Here is a 21,808-nt window from a genome sequence, read left to right on the forward strand (position 1 = left end):
CCCTCATCTAAGTCATTGATGCAAATTGTAAAAAGTTGAGGCCCCAGTACAGACCCCTGTGGGACGCCACTCATCACATCCTGCCAATCAGAAAAAGACCCATTTATGCATACTCTGTTTTCTTCCGGCCAGCCAACCCTCTATCCATGCTAATATGTTACCCACTACACCATGTGCTTTTATTTTCCATAATAATCTTTGATGGGGCACCTATCAAATGTCTTCTGGAAATCCAAGTACATCTACAGGCTCCATATTATCCACTGTGCATGTTACTCCTTCAAAAAACTCCAATAAATTGGTTAAACATGATTTTCTTTTCACAAAACCATGCTGACTCTTCCCAATTGCCTTGCGCTCTTCTAATTGCCCACCTATAACCTCCTTAATGATCAATTCTAATAACTTCCTCATGACAGACGTCAAGCTAACTGGCCTATAGTTTCCTGTTTTCTGCCTCCCTCCCTTCATGCATAGAGGGTTTATATTTGCTACTTTCCAATCTGATGGAACCTTTCCAGAATCTAGCGAATTTTGGAAAATTAAAACCAGCTCATCAGCTACCTCATTAGTCACCTCTTTTAAGACCCTAGGATGTAGAACATCGGGACCCGGAGACCTGCCAGCCCACAGCTCCATCAATTTGCTCACTACCGTTTTCCTAGTGATTTCAATTTTACCAAGTTCCTTTCTCCCATTCACCTCCTGATTTGTAGCTATTACTGGAATGCTTTTTGTATCCGCTAAAGTGAACACAGAAGCAAAATATTTGTTAATTTATTTCGCCATTTCCTTACTATCTACTATTAACTCCCCACTGTCACTCTCTAGAGGACAACATTCACTTTAGGATAGCATTCCTTTAGCCTTCTTAATTACCTGCTGTATCTGCATACTACCTTTTGTAACACATGTGCTAGAACACCTAGATCCCTCTGCACCTCAAAATTATGCAGTTATATTATACACTTATACAATCATACGCTTCCAGCTGGGACTGTTGGATAAGTTAGGAGTAGGATCACAGGCTGGTTTGCTATTCACCAGTCCTTTGGCAACATGATCATTTGTGGTCCCACACCTGGTCCAGATGAAGTCAGTTAACTCAGCAATAAATGGAGATCAAAACTGGGCTTGCCTGAGTCTGAATGCATCAGAGACAACGGAACAAATTTTTATCATCATTATTGGAAGGGCACTAATCTGGCAATGCAGATCACATAACAAAAACAGAATTACCTGGAAAAACTCAGCAGGTCTGGCAGCATCGGCGGAGAAAAAAAGAGTTGACGTTTCGAGTCCTCATGACCCTTCAACAGAACTGTTCTGTTGAAGGGTCATGAGGACTCGAAACGTCAACTCTTTTCTTCTCCGCCGATGCTGCCAGACCTGCTGAGTTTTTCCAGGTAATTCTGTTTTTGTTTTGGATTTCCAGCATCTGCAGTTTTTTGTTTTTATTAATGCAGATCACATACCTGTTTTAGATCTTGTCTGATTTCCATTCCACTTATTGCATAACTCCACAAATTTTATTTTGCTGCCCACCCCTGTTTTTTTTTGATATAATTTATTAAGAACCTCAATACATTTTCAAACCTGAACAGGTTATAGAGGATATTTTCCTGGGTCTGCACCTAGGCGTATGAGATCACCTCAGCACAGCAAATATCAGAAAACTGGGTGGGTTGCAGTACAAATCTGTAAAGAAACTCACTCAATTGGCCTTCATTTTAAATAAATGTAGGAAACAAACAGATTCCTTTAAAGTCATGTGCTCAGACAAGCCCAATTTCTGATATTTGCTTTGTTCAAGAAATCCAGCATGCAGACCCAGGTAAATCTCCCTTTGCAAGTTTTATGAAGAGAAGGCAAATAGTGAAACATTAAAGGGAAGTAAAGTCTTTGGCCAATAATTTCTGCTGCCACTCCATCTAAATTTGACACTCCATTAAAGTTGTGCCAGAGCTATATAAATTATACCTTGAGTACTGCATTCATCTAGTCAGTGAGGCACAAGGGGAACATTCTTTGCATAGCTTCCAGAGCTTGAAAGGTCAGAAGACTCACCCGTAGTATGAAAGAACTAAGTTATGAGGAAGGGCTAGGAAAACAAAAAGCCTTGACAGGAGGTAAATAAAAGGTGGATTTACAGGGATATGCAAGATATTAAGTGGAACAGAAAGGTTAATCCTGAGCATCACCAAATTGCAGGACAAGGAAGCAAATGTCCAAACTGGCAAAAGGCAAATTCAGCACCAATATCAAAGAGCTTTTGAGAACAGTAATTAACACCTGCAAGGGCCTCCTGGATATGAAAGTAGAGACAAAAATTCAAGAGGCAGTTAGACACTGATGGGGAAGATGGTATGCTTCTGAGAAAATATATGCTAGATGGGCTGAGTGGTCTCCCTCATCAGTCTTCATCTTATCTTTCTGAAACAAAGAGGGCTGCTTTTGGATGGACACAGCTATTTCTAGTCATTGATGTCACAAAAATATATTTAAGACAATATGTTTTATGAGGGGGCATGGGGAATGTGAAGGGGCCTGGGGGAATATGAGGGGGCATGTGGGGTGAGGAAGGGTAAGAGTTTGAGGGCCTGACATTCTTCATTAAAAATAGGTCAACATCCCAGTAAATGGTGATGTGCATTCTAGACTGCCAGCCTTGCCATCTGCTACCTCTGTTTCCGCCTCAGGGCTGCCTCTGGAGTTGGCAGGTCTGACTCTGTCTCAACCCCGCTTCCCCGAAAGAAAAATATGGCAGGCGGGGGCCTTTTTAATGGGGACAGGTGCGCCAAATCGGGAAGTTACCTGACCCAACTTCTCCACACACACACCACAAAGATCTGTCCAAAATCTTTCCTCTAGTGGGGTAATTGAGAACAAGGCTGCATAATCTTAAAATTAGAGCTAGGCCTTTCAAGGGTGAAATCAGGAAGAACTTCTTCACACAAAGGCTGCTGGAATTCTTCTCTCTAGAGGGCTTTGAGGATGGTTGATCAATTGAAGTTTTCAAACATTGTTATTGATCATTGTTTGATAGGTAAGGGTATCCACGTCATTTGGATCAATGGAGAGTAAATAGGGTTGAGGTACTGGTCAGCCATAATGTGAATGAATGGCAGTGCAGTTCCATGTGCTAAATGGTGTATTCCTGTTCCTATGAGCATCTGAAAAAGAAGAGATCTGAATTGGCAAGTTTCTGGTTGAGAAATTTGGCTTTTCTGATGAATGGTATGGAGCACACACATTTCTAAACACAGACTTTGTGGTGGAAGATAAGCAAATTAAATATAATACATTAACTATTTTGGTATTTAGCAGAGTTTAGAAGAAAAAAACGATGTATTTTAATCCCTATTAACACCCATTAAGATTTTCTGTTTTCTCTAAATCAGTATAAATTCCTTAAAATCGAGGAATATTAAATGTTGTGGGGTGTAAGTAGGATGGGGGTTTAACGTTAATGGCCTGAGTAAAACAAACCAGCGGAGACTTGATGATCTGAATGGCATGTTTCTGTCTGATGCCATTCTACGTTTCCATGAGTCTAAGTGAGTGTATAATAGTATATTAAAGAATAAAGATTTCTCTTGGCTTATCAGAAGATCAGCGAAACCGAAGTTCTTTGCTGAACTATTCTGTGAAAAACTATTTCACAGGATATGAGTCAAATTAAGACATGTTATCCTAAATAAAACAGAGTATATTAGGCAGTAGCAGGAGTGATGTGATCAAAGCATATTTAATAGTTTTCACTTAGACTTCTCTAGTTCATTCATCTTTTTATTCTTGCTTTCAGATTAAGAATTTACAATTTCAAAACAAAGCTTTATTCTTGAAGCTAAATGTAAGCTTGTAAATTATGAAAGCCTACTATTTTAAGTTAATGGGAATCAGAGATGCATTTTGCATTTCAGATTATCACATTAATTATAAATACTTTTGTGTTAACAATTAACTGCTCTATACTGCACTTGCAGAAGGGTATTAAATTGGTGGCATGAAAGTTAAGATGCAGAGGAGGCTGCTAAACAACAAAGTTGTAACTCTCAATTTTTCAGTAGCTTTTCTGAAATCTCTTTCCCCCACCTCCATAAATGTTATACAAAGATACTAACATGTAGCCAAAGATCACAATTAGAAGCTATGAATCCTTGCTGATGCACAATTCCATTTGGCCTAATTACCTTTCATCACCTTATTTAAGTGTCCACTACACATGGGTGAGCCTGATAGCGAGTGTCAGCAAACTATTTGACAGCAGGGGTATAACATCGGAGCCTGATCCTTCCCCACCTAATATTCACAAATGCATACTTCCAAAAAGGAAGTAGCAAACAGGAATGGGTAGCAGGTCCAATTTTCCTCTCCCAAGGTTACTGAGATCAATTGCACTTTCTCTACCGCATTCCAGCTGAATTCATAGAGCATAAATCTGGGATCTTTCTGGCCCAAATAGTTTAGCCATTTGCTGGATAAATGTGCTGAGCTTCAGGAAACCTAAGCCATGAAGGGCTTATACAAGCTCATCCTTTTCTTTCCAAAATAAAGCCTTTCCTCCGTCAATCGTGCTTCGCCAAACACAGCCACATGGTTTCTCTTTCTTTCTACCTTCATCAAAAATAGCCTAATGATATTCAGAAAAAATAAATCATAAAGCTGTTGAGGGGATAAAATCAAAAACTGCTAATTATTGCTGATGTTACACTATCATCTTTTATTTATGTATCTTGGAACAAGGAAAGTGGTAGATATAAGTGTGGGTGAGTAAAGGCAGGAAGCATTGGCTTTAAACATACATAAGTATATACAAGCATACAAATTAGGAGCAGAGGTAGGTCACTTGGCCCCTCGAACCTGCCCTGCCATTCACTAAATCATGGCTGATCTAATTTTAACCTTAACTCCACATTCCTGCCTATCCCCGATAACCTTTCACCCCCTTACTTACCTCTGAATTCAACGGAAGCAGTTTGCGGATTTAGGTACAGACCTTAAATTTGGAAAGCCTCTGATACTCATGGAGGTCCCAAACTGTTGCTAATGCATCATGTGCGACAGACAGAAAGAGAAAGACAAACATGCAGTTTCCAATCCATTCAATGTGTTCTGCATCTAGCACAGATGAATCTCAATTATACTTTTCATCTCATCTGTTTGCTTTAATTTTCATTTTCAACTATTTTGCTCGATAATGGCTAGCTAATGGATACACCACCTTCCACTTCACTATGAAGCACAGGTAAGCGTGGATTTTCATGTTGAAGGGTATAAAAGATGCAAAAAGGTAAATCGGCAATTCTTCACATTGAAAATCATACCAACCTCAAACTGACCCATTGATAAAGGTGAAAGAAATCACCTGACAACTCATGTCAGTTCACTTAATTTAAAATTCAAAACATTTTCTACCTTCTTGTTAACTAAACTGGATGTAAAGGCTACCAAATAGATGTAAAGGCTACCAAGAGTGTCTGGCCGCCTCATACTGCCACTGCACTATATCCTAGGATCAGTCACTTAACAGTCAATACCATGATTTTAAAAATAATGATTATATACTTAAAGTTCTGGTTTATTGGCTGAATATTTACAGGGAGTTGGGGGGAGGGGTGGCATTCTGAGAGTTCCAACATCTGGGAATCCCACAAATACAAACAACGCAGAAGTCCAAACAAATCTGTTTTCTCTGATTTCTGGCCATCAGTAAGGGGGAGGAAGACTGCAGGTCATGGAGGAGCAAGTGCACAGCCGGCCAGGGGGCGGTGGGGGGGTGGGGGCTGGTTAGGAGGAGAGTGGGCAGGGGGGAATGGGGGAAGTAGGGAGGGAACGAGGAGGGTAGGAAGGAGAGGGGGTAAGGCAGGGGGAGGAGGAGAGGGGAGAAAGGGAGGGGGAAGTGGGAAAGGGGGTGGGCGAATGGAGGGGGGGAGGGAAAGGGCAGAGAGCCAAGGGGGCAGGGAGTAAGGGCGCCAGCAGAGGGGGGAAGGGGAGTGGGGAGGAGGAAGGGTACGGGGGTAGGGAGAAAGTGGGGCGGGGGAAGAAGGGAGGAATCAGGGTGGGGGTGATGGCATAAGGGAGGAGGAGGGGAAAAGGAGGGATAAGGGAGAGGGGAGGAAAGGGGAAGGAAGGAGGAAGGGGGGAGGGGGAGAGGGAGAGGAGGGAGGAGGGGAGGGAGAGGGGAGGGGAGGTGGAGGTGGGGGGAAGGGAAGGGGGGAAGAAGTGGGGGAAGGGAGGGGGAGAGCGTAGGTCTGGTGGAAATCGGGTTTCAGTTCACATCGTGGGTTTTGGAGAGATCGCGGACACAGGATTTCAGATCGAGGTGAAGTGGGGAAGCAAGTTTGCTTCAGCATGCCATTGGGAAAGCACCCCTGCTCCTTCTTGCCCACAGGCAGTGCTGGGAAGGTATGTGCTTGATGAATCCAGCCATTTTCACCTCCCTTCAGTTGTTTGGTTTCCCAAGTCATGGGAAATTCACCCAGTAATTAAATCTACAAGTCTAAATGATTTCAGCATTATTCATAACAACACATACTACATTCCATAATGTGTCAATGATGTTTACCTGATTATCATACTTTAGTGACTGAGTGCCAACCAGGAACCTGATTGCATCAGTTTCTGCAGTCTGTGGTGTTAAAGCTCGTGCCTACAAAACAAAAATAACACAAATCTGTGATCTTGTAGTCTTGTCATTGCATTATCTCATGGTTTTGCTTTCTGTCAACTATAAATTTAGTAATAATACCTTCCACTAGCCAAAAATATAGTAACTTTGTTCAACTCTATATTGCACATATAACCACAAAACAACTGTCCAAAGCTGGGTACTGAAAAATACCCATTGTTTGAGAAGAGGAAATGAAGGCATGCTTCCTATATATGCTGCACCCTGCCTCAGCAAGACAGCATAAAATGGATGTACAATTGAAGAATGTCAACATGTGGAATTCTCGTTGGAGCATTCTGCCAGAGACAGGAATTACATTCAGGAGAAAATCACAACTACAAGCAAGATTGGTCAACCTTGCACTATTACTGCACCAGAGGTTAGTTCTGCAGGTCTTGAAGACAAGGAAAAGACCTAATGTTAAACAGAACCGTGCAAGCACAAATGAATACCACCAGCAGAAGCGATTCTTGGTGTGAGTGCAGGAGACTGGAGCAGTAACTGCAAGAGATGCACCACAGTTTTATTTATTTGATGTTGGACCTATCTGAATAGAAAAGATCTGCATTTATATATTGTCTTTTAGGTTTTAGGAAATCCCAAAGTACTTCATATATTTTTCAATTACTTTTGAAGCATTCACTGTTGTTATGTGGGCAAACACAGAAGCCAGTTTGTGCACTGTAAGATCACACAATCTGCAATGAAAGGAATGACCAGATAAGGGTCCAGAATTTCCTATCTGTGCTGAAATCCCTATTTCTGACCTAGATCACACAAATAGTCACCTACTTACCTTCCTATAATTTTACGGGCCCATCTTCTGAAGGAGGGTCCTTCTGATCTCAGACAGTGCAGCAATCCTCACAGCGAGCAGCACAGAGAATCTTTGAAGCCCCGCCCGCTTTTTATAACACTAGCTGCCGTACTTGTATAAGTAGAAAGTTTAACAGTCTCAAAGCCACTTTGAGAAGCTATGGAGAGGAGTTAAGTATATAAGATAAGTGGGGGAGGGGGTAGGGTGGCAGGTGGGTGGGTAAGGAGCTAGGGCGGCAGGTGGGTGAGGGAATCGGCGGTGTCAGGGGAATAGTCTGGTGGTTGGCAGAGTTGGTCGGGAGGTTGTCAGAAGGTCATGGGGGTAGCTGGGTGGTCGGGGGTAGTCAGGGTGTCAGGGGGAGTGACTCAGGGAGTCCAGTGGGGAGGAGGGGTGTCAGTAGTATAGTTACCCAGGAGTTAGAAATGGTTTTAATCCATCTAACTTTTCCTGGGTAATTATTCTGGTAAGTGAATCAGAACAATCTGAAGTCTCCAACTCTAACTCAGAGTTTCGGAGAGTTTCAGATGCAGGGTAATTATCCATTGGAAGTCCAAACTTCCCGCATAGTTGGTGGGTCGGGATCTCTGAGGGGTCCCCCAGCGCATCTTGAGGGGTACTTCTAGGGTACAACCAACTGGAGATTGAAAGTTCTGGGCTAACGTTTTCTGATAATTATGGTTGAAGGATAAATATTGAACAGAACACCAGGACACGTCTGACTCAAGTATCAAATCACTTAGCCTGTCAGAGGGTCGACTTGACTCTGAACTTCTAGCCACCGCAAGCTAACACTGCATCTACAAATCTGAAGTAAAATATCACATAACCTTATTTTCAATTGAAAGACTATCAGACAGTATCCTTTTCTATATCTATAAGTCAATTTAATCCACTTTAACTTTTGATTCTCTCTTTTTGTTTCTTCCTTTTTCCCCCATTTACAACAACAGCTTATATATATAAATAGTGCCTTTAATGTATCAAAATGTTCCAAGGCACTTCACAGGAGCATTATAAAACAAAATATGACACCAAGACACATGAGGAGATCAGGCCAAATGATCAAAGGCTTGATCAAAGAGGCAGGTTTTAAGGATTGTCCTCAAAAATTGCTAGCAGGAAATATCAATCTTGGTCTTTGCCTTACTGACATAAACTGCTTTTCCATATCCATGTGCGTGCTCATTTTGGCTACCACTCTGGACTGTGGGAGCATAGAATGTGACAAGACCCAAGTGCTAACTAGGAATTTGGTGTAGATGGGAATTTGGTGCAGAGGGGGAAGAGTGGTGCTGCTTTTTATATCTTTTTTTCCCATCTTCTAGAGGCAGGTGAGTATTTAAAGCTTTAATTAGGTGAATAGGGAGGTAATTGGTGAGTTTTTATGACTTTATCTCTCTAAATGTGGGTGGTAGTTTAAATCAGCACTGGGGAGATTCTGGAAACAACTCTGGAACAGGCTATTTTAGACCTGGTAATGTGTAATGATACAGGATTAATTAATTACCTAATAGTGAAGGATCCTCTAAGTAAGAGTGATTATAACATGATAGAATTTCACATTCAGTTTGGGGGTGAGGAATCTGGGTCTGAAAGCAATGTCTTAAATGTAAATAAAGGCAATTACAAGGGTATGAAGACAGAGTGGCTAGAGTGGACTGGGAGAATGGGTTAAAAGGTAAGATGGTAGAGAAGCAGTGGCAGATATTTAAGGAACTATTTCCTAACTCTCAACAAAGATATATTCCATTGAGAAAGAAAGACGCTACACGAAGGATGCATTACCTGTAGCCCACCGAGGAAGTCAAGGCAAATTGAAAGAAAAGACGCACAATGCTGCAATGATTAGCATCCCAGAAGATTGAGAAAATTTTAGAAACCAGCAAAGGATGACTAAAAAAAAATAAAGAGGGAAAAATTGGAGTATGAGAGAAACCAAGCAAGAAATATTTTAAAAACAATAAAAACTTCGACAAGTTTATAAAAAGAGAGTAGCTAAAGTAAGCACTGGTCACTTAGTGGGTGAAACTGGAGAAGTAATGTTAGGAAACAAGGAAATGGCAGTTTGAACAAGTATTTTGTATCTGTCTTCACAGTGGAAGACACAGAGAGTGTCCCAAGAATAGTAGGAAATCAAGAGGCAAAAGGAATGGAGGAACTTGAAATAATCATGGTCTCTAGACAAAAAGTACTAGGAAATTTGATGGGACTAAAAGCTGACAAGTCCCCTGGACCTGATGGCCTGCACCCTAGGGTCTCAAAAGTGACTGCAGAGATAGTGGATGCATTGGTTGTGTTCTTCCAAGGTTCCTTCCCTGGATTGGCCCCAGCGCACTGGAAAACTGCATATGTAACAACATTATTCAAGAAAGGAGGGAGGCAGAAAGCAGTAAACTATAGGCCAACTAGTTAACATCTGTCAATGGGAAAATGCTAGAATCAATATTAAGGAGGTAGTATCAGGACATTTAGAAAATCAAAATATAATCAGGCAAGTTTTGTGAAAGGGAAATAGTACTTGATAAACTATGAGAGTTCTTTGAGAATGTCACAACCAGCAGTGTATTTGGGTTTCCAAAAGGCATTCTATAAGGTGTCACATAAAATGATACTCCAAAAGATAAGAGGTCATGGTATTGGGGTGATATTGTAGCATTTAGGATTGGGTAACTAACAGGAAGCAGAGAGTCAGGATAAATAAATAATTATCAGGCTGGCAAATCGTAACAGTGCTGCACTACAGGAATCAATGTTGGGGCCTCAACTATTCACAGTCCACATTAATGACGTGAGTCAAGGGATAGACTGCACTGCAGCCAAATTTACTGACGGTATAAATATAGTTAGGAAAGCAAGTTGTGAGGACGATTGAGAGAGTCGACAAAGGGATATTAATAGATTAAGTGATTGGGCAAATATTTGGCAGAAGGAGCATAATGTAGGAAAATGTGATGTTGTCCACTTTGGAAGGAAGATTTAAAAAGCAGAATGTTATTTAAATGGAAACAGACTGCAGAATTCTGCAGCATGGAGGAATCTGGGTGTGCTTGAACATGAATCACAAAAGTTAGTATGCAAGTATAGTAAATAATTAGGTGGACAAAGGGAATTTGACCATTATTGCAAGGGGAATGGAGTATAAGGTAGGGGCAGAATTTTCTGCCTGTCGGGCGGGCAGGCCTGACCCAATCTCCGGCGGGCGGGGAGACAATCCCCACCGGAGAAGCGGGCCCCGCTGCCATTTTACGTGACGTCTGGCGGGAAGCGCTATGCGCTTCCTGTGCAGGCGGGGAGGGGGGGATTCCCCAAAAGCAGGAGTGTGCTCTTTCGCACATGCACACGAGAGCGCGTACATCTCCCTGAGGCTAAGTGCTGCCTCAGGGAGATCGCTTACACTTTTAAAAATATTAGAAATAGAGGAAAAAAAATTCCCTAACTTGTCCCCCTCGTGTGACATGTTCATAATTAACATAATATCTTGATTAAAAATTTTAAAACCCTGCGTGAAACCTCATCCCTCCCGTGGATGAGGTTTCATGTTTTACCTGTTTGCCGCCGTGGCTCCTGGCCTGCCCGCCAACCTTAAGGTTGGACAAGCAGGTACGCTTAGTACTTTAATTGATCTGTCAATAGCCAATCTCAATTGGCCATTGACAGGTCAGCGGGCCAGCAGCTGATTTTGCTGCGCCCCCACCTTCCTGAAAATTTAAATGGGCCGGGATGACGTCAGGGGTTCCACCCAACGTCATCCCATGTTGCCAAGCGGGCCCTGCCTCCTGCTCGCCGATGGCAAAATTCTGCCCCAGGGAAATTTTGCTACAGATGTACAGGGCACTAATGAAACCACACCTGGAGGACTGTGTACAGTTTTGGTCTCCTTACTTGAGGGAGGATATACTTGTATTGGAAAAAGTTCAGAGAAAGTTCAGTAGAATGATTCCAGGGATGAAGGGATTGTCTTATGAGGAAAGATTGAGCAGGTTGGGCCTATACTCAATGGAGTTTAGAAGAATGAGTGGTGATCTTATTGAAAATCTTATTGAAATATCTAAGATTCTGAGAGGGCTTCACAGGGTAGATGCTGGATGTTTCCTCTCATGGGAGATTCTAGACTAGGGGGCACATTTTGAAAAAAAAGGGGTCTCCTGTTTAAGGCAGAGATTAGGAGTAATTTCTTCTTGCAGAGGGTCATTAGTTTTTGGAATTCTCTTCCACAGGGAGTGGCAGAGGCTATGTCATTGAACGTATTCAAGGCTGAGTTGGACTGATTTTTAATTGACAAAAGAGTTCAGGGTTATGGGGGACAAGCAGGAAAGTGGAATTAAGGCCACAATTAGATCAGCCATTATTTTCTCAAATGGCAGAGCAGGTTCGATGAGCTGAACGGCCTATTCCTGCTCCTTTTTCTCAAGATCTTAAGATCATACTCCAGACCTGAGCCCATTATTTCTTTCTTTTCCTTTCTCTTCTCTTTAATTCTTGTGGGTTCTTCTCTCCTGTCACCTTCCTTCCCCCACCCAGCCCACATCTTTCCCCAGTTTCTCCCATATCTCCCCTCAAGCCCTCTATGAACCCCACTTGTCCATGAGATCCACCTTCTGCTCCCTTGCCCTTATTTCTGCCAAATTGCTGACCACCCAAGCAACCTTCCTTCAAAACTGCGAGGCACTGATCATCCTGAAAGCCCCCCAGCAGACCATGAATTTCTGCACCTGTGCATCTGTGCAAAATAATTTAAAGGAGCTGTGCATTTAAAATAGATTGCCCATGCACACAACAAAAATTACAGGGAATGTTGCACTCATCTTCCCTTCCTGGTTCCCACGTTAGCTGATATTGTTAAAGGTTTACTCTCCACAGAGAGTAAACTGTCTCCCTCCTTTTTAAATCTGCAGTCATCGCCTCTCCTGCAGCAGAGCAACAATGTCCTTGAAAATTACCGCCCCATTTCCAACACTCTCCAGAGTACTTGAACTTGTTGTCCACCTTCCTGCAACTAAATGTTTGAACTCTTCCAACCATCCCTGCCACAATTCTAAAAGGACCCCCATCAAAGTTACAAATTATAGCTTTTGTGGCAGTGATGGTTATGAACCATCCCGTTTTATCCTTTCTTAAAATTTGTTCATTGAATATGAGCATCACTGGCAATGCCAGCATTTACTGCCCATTCCTAACTTCCCTTGAGCTACCTTCTTGAAATGCCACAGTCCACCCACAGTGGTACATCGACAGTGCTATTAGGATTTTCATTAGGTGTTGTCAGTTTGGTTTGAAACAACTGAATGGTTTCCATTTCAGAGGCCAGTTAAGAGTCCTCCACATTGCTGTGGGCCCAGAATGAATATAGGACAGGCTGGAAAGGGCAGTAGGCTTCCGTCGCTAAAGAATGATGGTGATTCAGTTGGGTGTTATGACAATCCTGCAGTTTCATGGTCACCATTACCAATACTTTATTTCAGATTTATTTCATTGAATTTAAATTCCCCAGCTGCCTTGGTGGGATTTGGATCTTTGGATTATTAGTCCAGTAACATAACCACGAAACTACCGTTCCCGACATTGTATTACAAGTGACACGATGCTAACACTCTCAACCTGCCTGCGGTTGACCGCACCATCCTTGTCCAACACCTCTCTTCCGTCATCCAGATGGGCCCTCCCTGATTCCATTCCTATCAATCTAGTTTTGGCAGAGAATCACATACAATGCCTTCCTGCTCCCTCACCATTACCTCTGGTGCCCACCAATAATGCATCCTTAGTGACATCGTCCAAAAGCACAATGTCAGTTTCTACAAGTGCACTGATGACATGCATGTCAACATCACCACCACTTCTCTGTTCCCTTGCCACCAACTCCATTTGTCTCCCTAGCCATGATGAGTTTGAATCTGACCATTCACAACTTTGACACTCTATTTGACCCTGACAGAGCAGTTATGTGGTTGGAAGTGCCTATTATCAAGACCTCTTACTTCTACCTCCGCAACACTGTCCATCGCCGCCCCCCACAGGGATTTATCTGCTGTTGAAACTCTCATTCCTGCCTTTGTTACTTCTATACTTCTCTATTCCAATATGTTCTTGGCCAGCCTTTCAACTTCTACCTTCCACAAACTTGAGCTCATCCAAAACCCATTGCCTGTATCCTAACTCATGCTGAGTCCATTCGCCCATCACCTCTACGCTCACTGACCTACATTGGCTTCCAGTACAGCTACACATTGATATTAAAATGATCATCACTGTTTTCAAATTCTTCCACAGCCTTGCCACTCCCTGTAATTTCCTCTGTTCTTACAAACCCCATCCCCACCACAAGATCTCTGTGCTCGTCCAAGTTTGGTCTCAAGGACATCCCTGATTACAATCGCTTTACCAGCCTTCAACTGCCTAAGCCCTAAGCTCTGGAATTCCCATCATAAACTATTCTGCCTCTCTCCTTCAAGACATTCCTTAAACCTATCTCTTTGACTCAGCTTTTGGTCACCTGTCAGTGTCACATCTTGGTCAACAATGCTCCTGTGAAGTGCCTTGGGTTGCTTAAAGATGCTATATAATTGTTTGTTGTTGTTCAATTGGAGGTCGCAATCATAATTTATTCTAAAAGCTAAAAGTGATTGGAAATTGACAGAAAGGTTACAAAATTCTGTCTTCTCCATCAAATAAGTTTTTGCTTCTTACTTTTAGTTCTTGAAGTGTGACAGGCAGGAAATTGGGAGAGGTTACTATTTTTATGATATAGTAAGGTGGATGGATGGACAATATTTGAGTCAACCAAGAACTTTTGACAGGATATCTAGCTTGTGAAATACTTTGAGTGGCACTTTTCTACACTCCCCCGAAGCTTGCTAGACAGAACACTTTTAATTAGATAGGTACCAGAAATAGTTTTGATCGTTTAGCAGAAAAGTCCATTATAATTACTAGAAGGAAGAGGGCTGAAGGCCTCCATGCTGTCATGCTTTTTCTGAAGCATCTATAATATTTCTGGTATGCTTGTTACTTTCTCCCATAAAAATAGCAAATACCTACAAGAATATCAAAGGGGTGACACTTTAAAAACAGAATAACTTTCAGAAAGCAATTGGGTGCATACTTGAAAAAGGAAACTTTGTAGGATTGCAAAACAGAGGAGTGGGATTAATTTGATAGTCCTTACAAGGAGATGGCACAGGCACAATGAGCAAAATGGTCATCTTCTGAGCAGTCAAATGGAAAAGCAGGAACATGGTGGACACATATACTCCCTATACACACTCCTTTAGTTACACAGAAAGCTCCTTTGCTTAGCACCTTGCTCTAACAGGGAGAGTCTCTTCTTAAGGTTTCAGCTAATTACCCTCAAAGTCTGGAGTAAAATATTTTGTGCACAGAAATTCATAGAAAAAAAAATCAAAATGTAACAGGGCAAAACGTTACATTAACATTTAATGTACTTAATTCAGAAGTACACTTTCAGGTTTATCACAAATGTGTCACATCACAAGGATAACCACCAGCGAAATACACAAAACAATTTGCAAATTTTTGCATTTGATTCTCATTTTCAGTGTTAGACTTTCTGGTGCATTTTGGATTCATCGAGGCTGAAGGAAGTCAATGTTCCATTAATTTTGACACTCAATATCGCTATCAAAATGGTGACATAATGCTCTCTACTCACCATTTTAAACAATGGCTAACCCATCATATATGCTGGAGGCTACTCCAAAATGGGGACTTTAGTTTTGTGCAGCTCAAGAGGGATCTCAATTTAATGTTGATTGGAAGATATAATTGGCACTTATTGAATTATACCAGCGACTGAGGACCCTGATGAATGCTAAATTTAGCCAGCCCTCATTGAGAAGGGATAAAGAGCATTTTTGTCCCGGCATAGGTTGAGCTAGTGCTGCATAAGATGTATAATGATATAAAGCTCTTGTAAAGCATCTTGGGATACTTTTATTATGTTAAAGGTGATATATAAATGCAAGTTAACATACATATAAACATTTCTCCTTTATGCCTCAGAACTTCTAAGCTGGCCTACATGCAAGATCCAGGACCAATTTGTGAGGTGATTTACGACCAAAAAATGTAAAAGATTCCAAGGCTGGAAGGAAAGGTTAAGCATATTGACTGGCTGCTCAGTACCTTGGTGGGGAATTAGCTTCATGGTAGACATGGTGGGGTGCAGGAAATAAATGTTCAATATGGAGACTTTAATTAGGTGTGTTAATAAATCCAAACATTGAAAATATTATGCATTGACACTGTTAAAGAATTAACCAACAACGCTCCAGAGTTATTGAATTAACAGTAAAAAAAAGACCTGCATTTATATAGCATTTTTCATAACCACTGAATGCCTGAGTCCTTTACAGCCAATGAAGTACTTTTAGTATAGTCACTGTTGTAATGTAGGAAATGCAGCAGCCAATTTGCACACAGCAAGATACCATAAACAGCAATGTATTAAAGAGCACTTAATCTGTTTTTGTGATGTTGGTTTCGGGAGAAATATTGGCCAGGACAGAGTGGACAGTTCCCCTGCTCTTTTTCAAAATAGTGCCATGGGATCAAAAGGTAGAGCAGACTTGAGGGGTGGAATGGCCTACCCCTGCTCCTAATTCGTATGTTCATATGTATGTACGTCCACGTGAGAGTGTAGACAGGGTCTCAGTTTAACGTCTCATTCAAAAGACTGCACCTTCGACATTGCAGCACATCCTCAGTACTGCACTGGAGTATCAGCCTTGATTTGTGCGTTTAATTCCAAAAATGGGACTCAGAGGTGAGAGCGCTAACTACCTAACCATGGTTCACAAAGTTGAACATTGCTGTAGCAGAGAACGGTTACAGAATGAGACCTACCAAGTTACCCATTGCAAGGTTTTCATAGCAACTGTCTGCAAATCTCTGGTCTTAAATTCTAAGATATTATCCAAGAGGCAGTGATGAAATTTACCCAATACCAGAACTAATATTGCAACAACATTTTCATGCAATGTCCTGTATACTAATAGATTGAAGAGGCAATCCAATGTTTTTGGAATAAGAGAAGAGCTGTTGGCAAAGGTTTGGGTCAAAGGAAAAGGTTGTTGGGTCTCATGACCTTTTCATATGTTCTTGTTCTTTTCATTCCCTTAAAATTACACCTCTTCGGTTTAGTGTTTTTTTTGTTTTAAATTGATCATTCTTGAGGTATTGTGCATCTAACTAGTGGGTGCCTTGATACTATGATGAGCACATTCACCTCCACAGCAGCCCCGATATCAGCTCCTGAATCGCTGGCCCTGCCTGGGGACAGTCTGATCTCAGAAGACACAGGTTGTCTCCTAAACACCTGTCCTCAGACTGACAGTCCACCTTTGCTTTTTTTTTATTCATTTACGGGACATGAATGTTGCTGGCTAGGACATATTTATTGCCCATCTCTAACTGCCCTTGAGAAGGTGGTGGTGGGCTGCCTTCTTGAACCGCTGCAGTCCATGTGGTGTAGCTACACCCACAGTGCTATTAGGGAGGGAGTTCCAGGATTTTGACCGAGCGACAGTGAAGGAACGATGATATATTTCCAAGTAAGGATGGTGAGTGGCATGGAGGATACTTCCAGATGGTGATGTTCCCATCTAACTGCTGCCCTTGTCTTTCTAGATGGTAGTGGTCGTGGGTTTGGAAGATGCTGCTGAAGGAGCTTTGGTGAATTCCTGCAGTGTATCTTGTAGATGGTACACACTGCTGCCACAGTGCGACAACGGTGGGGAGAGTGAATATTTGTGGATTTGCTGCCAATCAAGCGGGCTGCTTTGTCCTGGACTATGTCAAATTTCTTGAGTGTTGTGGGAGCTACACTCATCCAGGCAAGTGGAGTGTATTCCATCACACTCCTGACTTGTGCCTTGATGGTGGACAGGCTTTGGGGAGTCAGGAGGTGGGTTACTCTCTGCAGGGTTCCCAACTTCTGGCCTGCTCTTGTAGCCACAGTATTTATATGGCTAGTCCAGTTCAGTTTTCTGGTCAATGGTAACCCCCAGGATGTTGATAGTGGGGGATTCAGTGATGGTAATGTCATTGAACATCAAGGGGCGATGATTAGATTCTCTCTTGTTGGAGATGGTCATTGCCTGGCGTTTGTATGGCTCGAATGTTACTTACCATAAAAAATGCCTACCTGAAACTCAAGCCCATAAATGACGGGGGCGTCATCTTCCATCTTCTCTAGTTTCTCAACAAACAGTGGACCGGTTTAAAAAAAACAAACGAGACGAGGGGGAAAAACAATAACAAACCGCCCGACCCTCCCGGGTGAAAGATTTCGAGTCTCGCGGAACGGAGCCACGCGGCTTTCCGTCCGTGCGCTTCCGGTCTGGACAGCGCAGGCGTAGAGCTCGGCAGTGACGGAACAATCGGGGCGACGTCAGGTGAGGAACGGGAGGCGGGGGTGCCGGACCCATCCTTCCAAAACCCCAACTATTCCCATCCCCAACATATTGCCCACCCCGAATCGTGAACTCCTCCCCCATATATCGCTAGTCTCCATCACATGAGGAGGAGGAGCGGGCACAACTTCAAAGTAACCAAAGGTAAACCAGGTCTGGAAGATGTGGGTTTAAACCGGGGGGGTGGGGGGTGTGGTCAATGGAGGAGAAAACCCTGGCCTGTCTGCTGCTTTCTGTGATGGGAGGTGGGTGGGTACTTGGGCATCTGTCTGGGAAATGGAATGATGATGATGATGATGATGGGGGGTGGGGGGGAGAGTGAGTGAGGCTGACCTTAAATCCATGTGTTGATTTATCCCTTTCCAGTGAGAGATTGACTTGCTGTACAATTTTCCGTTTTCACTTCACGCTCTGATTCAATGATCTTGCCTTAAACAGCCCTGGAGGTTCAAACCTCAGCTCTCACTTTAGGGGCTGGTGTGGTGGGTGGACTGCCAGTCTCCCATGGACTCACTGTATATTACTGAAGATACCCACGTTGGCTAGGTAAGCAGCCCCATGTGTGAGGAGGAGGTGCTGGGCAGGACTCACTGAAGCAAGACAGAGTCTGAGAGATGACCTTTGAATTTGTGATTTCACAAACAGATGACATTTAAAACAATAGTCCAAATTTGAGCAAATAATTTTAGTCTATGTAATCTTCCTTGGGAAAAGAAATCTTACCTTGGTATGACAGTTAAGCTGTTATATGAAGTTTCCAGTTGTGCCACGTTGAAATGCTTCCTACGTGCATTGTTTGATTATAAACCAATAAGTTATGTTATGTAAAGTAAATTTGACTTCTCATGGATGGTGCTGATTATGCATTGGGTAATCTGTTAAATGTACTTATTTATATTCCCCTCCCCACTCTCCATTTTGTTTTCAGTTTTCTTAATTTCTCTGTACCGAGCAACATTATCTGACAAGAGAGTAATAGGTGCTCTGCCACTACATAGGAAGTATGTTGTTACCGGTCATAAGGAATAGGAGCAGGAGTAGGCCATTCGGCCTATCGTGCCTGCTCCACCATTCAATAAGCTCCTGACTGATCTGATCGTGGCCCTAACTCTACTTTTCTTAATGTCCCCTATAATTCAATTCAGTTGACTCCCTTGTCGATCAAAAATCTATCTAACTCAGCCTTGAATACATTCAATGTCCCAGCCTCCACTGCTCTTTGTGGAAGAGAATTCCACAGACTAACAATCTTTTGAAAGAAATTCCTCCTCATCTCCATCTCCCCTTTTTAAACTGTGCCCCTTAGTTCTAGATTCCCCATAAGAAGAAATATTCTCCTGGCATCCCTGTCTAGGGCCCTCCAGAATCTTATATGTTTCAATAAGATCACCTCATTATTCTAAACTCCAATGGGTATAGACCCAACATGCTAAATCTTTCCTCATAAGACAACCCCTTCATCCCAGGAATCAGCCTAGTGAACTTTTTCTGAATTGCCTCCAATGCAAGTACATTCCTCCTCAAGCAAGTCATTTGGTGAAAAGTGACTTTCACCTTTGATTTCATCAACTCTATACCATTTCTTTAATCTGCATTCAATGGTATATTCTGATTGCCCAAAGATCAGGAGCTCTGTGTATTGTGAATTATTTATGTGGCCTTTTAGTGTCACCACCTTGCTCTGTTTCAGAATTGAATTTGATTTAAATTGTAGACTCAAATGCAATTATACAAAAGAAATAAATTGTGTGGATTGAAATGTGTCTGGGGAAATTAAGAGGTTACAAATTGAAAATTGAATTGCCTGATAATTAATATTTGTAAAAGTCATAGCCTGGGTACAGTAGTGTAATGGTTAAGGTACTGGATTAGTAACCCAGAGGTTGAGAGTTCAAATCCCACATTGCCAGGTTGTGAAATTTAATTCAATAAGTCTGGTAATTAGTCGCCTGGTACCAGAAGGAGTGCTGATGAAAACAGCTGGATTGGTGTTAAAAACCCAGTAGGTTCACTGCTTATTGTCCTTCAGGTTCTAGGGACCCTCTACCTAATTCTGGCCTACAAGCAAGCCACTCGATTATTAGCATCACCTACACCTAAGAATGAAATACCAAAAGTTTACATATTAACTGGTGTCTTAAGACACTTATTTTTGTATCTTATCTGAAAGTTTTGATTGGAGCAGTTCAGATAGAAATTCACTGCCATTTTTAGTGAAGGTTGCTGCCCATTTCATTAAAGAAGAATTTCATGACCTCACCTTAAGGGAAATGCTACTCAAATTGTCTCCATTCTTTAGTGTGCCTGACAAGAGACTTGAAGTACATAAAGGGTGAGATGCAAGGACTGTAACTAGGTGAAGCTATGGAGGGATTTGAACATAAAGGTGAGATTTGTAAAATGCAGGCATTACTGGACCAGGACTCAGTATCAGTCAGCAAGCACGGGGTAATGGGTGAATGCATTAAGTATGTAGATAATTCTTTCTAAAGCACACACCATTATTTAGAAATTCATATGATTCTTTAGCTGCTTGTATTGTTTATACCAGGTAAAGTACGAGTAGGAAGTGAAGTGTAACTCAAGATAAAGATTGAAATTTAAATTAGGTGAAATTACAGTGCAGACTTTTAAAAGCGTAAGTGAAATAATTGGGTTAAGAGCTTAAGGTTATTGATTCTGGAGCTATTGGTAAATTCAAAAATCTTTCCTGACAAGCCGAAGTAATTGCTAGGTATCCTGTTACACTTCGCCCTATAAGCATTACAGATTTTATTATTACTATACCCTAAAATTGATACACGTTGATAGCAGAAATTATGGAAAGCCTATTTCCTGATCATTGAGGTCTTTTTACCTCTTCAAAAAAGCTTGTAAATTAATTTTGTTACGAGATTTTTTTGATGGAATTAGAATTGCCTTGTCAGCAGAATAAAGATAATGTACCTAGGCTTTGGTTGGGCTCCTCAGGGAGTTGGGGGAGATGTATGAAGGGTCTTGTATATGTTAACTGGGAATTGGTGTCTCAAGCCTTGCTTGGATTCCTGCAGGGCACTGCAATCTGCTCATAGTTCCCTCTTCCTTGGGATCTGCTTTCTACCCTGCAGCTTGTAACAGAAGCATTAAGAGTGACAAATTGCTCAAAGTATGATAATTAAAAATACCCAAGCCTCTCCCCTCCTTCCCAAAAAATGCAGTGACAATTGTTTTGAGAGACGAGAACAACAAAATTGTCAGGAGATTAATCCTGACAGAACAACAAGTATTACAATGGTATATTAGGAAAACCCCAAAATACTTTCCTAAATTGGGAGTTCAGAGCTTGGGAACTACAGTTCCTAGCAGGCCTCAGGCTTCCTGCCCATGCATCGGCCGGAGAATGGCTGCACGTGTGCAGTTCATTGATTTCACCCATGTGTCAGTGGGAAAGGGACCACACGTGCAGTTAGTAGTTTTTCTCGTCTTCAGGCCAAAAGCTAGCCCTGCGCACACGCGCAAAAGAATAGTGAAGTAGCACGAAACTGAAGGTCTGATGGCTTGAAGAGAGGTACTATTCAAGAGAAGGTGTTCCAGGGAGCAGGATGTGGGGAAGGTCCCAAACAAAAAAAATCCCAGACCAGGGAGTGGGGCAGAAACAGCCATGGCTGAAGATTTGCTTGGAAGGTAAAGCTCGATTGTACACGAGATCCAGGAGAAAAGAATCTTAGAAGGCGAGATTGAAACCCTGGAGGTGAATCCTGGTTGAAGCCATCCGAATGAGAGTGATATTTGGAAGAGAAATCCCAGGCAAGTTTTGAACTTGGAAATTGGAAACCCTCGTGAGCAGGACACCGTTTCAGTGAGACCAGTTGGCTCATGGTGTAACAAATGTCTGGGTGGGTTGTTGAG

At 42.1% G+C, this 21,808-nt stretch overlaps 2 protein-coding genes across 4 annotated transcripts in view; one reads left to right on the plus strand and one right to left on the minus strand.

Moving 5' to 3' along the window:
- Nucleotides 1-17,847, minus strand: part of eipr1 (EARP complex and GARP complex interacting protein 1) — an 80,095-nt gene extending 62,248 nt beyond the window's left edge. Inside the window, exons 1-2 of one of the 2 annotated variants that reach the window (XM_041188510.1) lie at nt 17,637-17,847; nt 6,569-6,652 (exon numbers count right to left, since the gene is read on the minus strand). In XM_041188510.1, the coding sequence (XP_041044444.1) occupies nt 6,569-6,652; nt 17,637-17,639 (87 nt within the window). In that variant the 5' untranslated portion in view covers nt 17,640-17,847. The remainder of the gene's footprint in view (nt 1-6,568; nt 6,653-17,636) is intronic. The other variant, XM_041188509.1, reaches the window with a different exon arrangement.
- Nucleotides 17,848-17,858: 11 nt separating this feature from the next.
- trappc12 (trafficking protein particle complex subunit 12) overlaps nt 17,859-21,808 on the plus strand; it is a 75,020-nt gene continuing 71,070 nt past the window's right edge. Inside the window, exon 1 of one of the 2 annotated variants that reach the window (XM_041188507.1) lies at nt 17,859-18,064. The gene's annotated coding sequence lies outside the window, so the exon portion shown is untranslated. The remainder of the gene's footprint in view (nt 18,065-21,808) is intronic. The other variant, XM_041188508.1, reaches the window with a different exon arrangement.

Source organism: Carcharodon carcharias, chromosome 5, assembly GCF_017639515.1.
Source record: "Carcharodon carcharias isolate sCarCar2 chromosome 5, sCarCar2.pri, whole genome shotgun sequence".
NCBI classification, from domain to species: Eukaryota; Metazoa; Chordata; class Chondrichthyes; order Lamniformes; family Lamnidae; genus Carcharodon; species Carcharodon carcharias.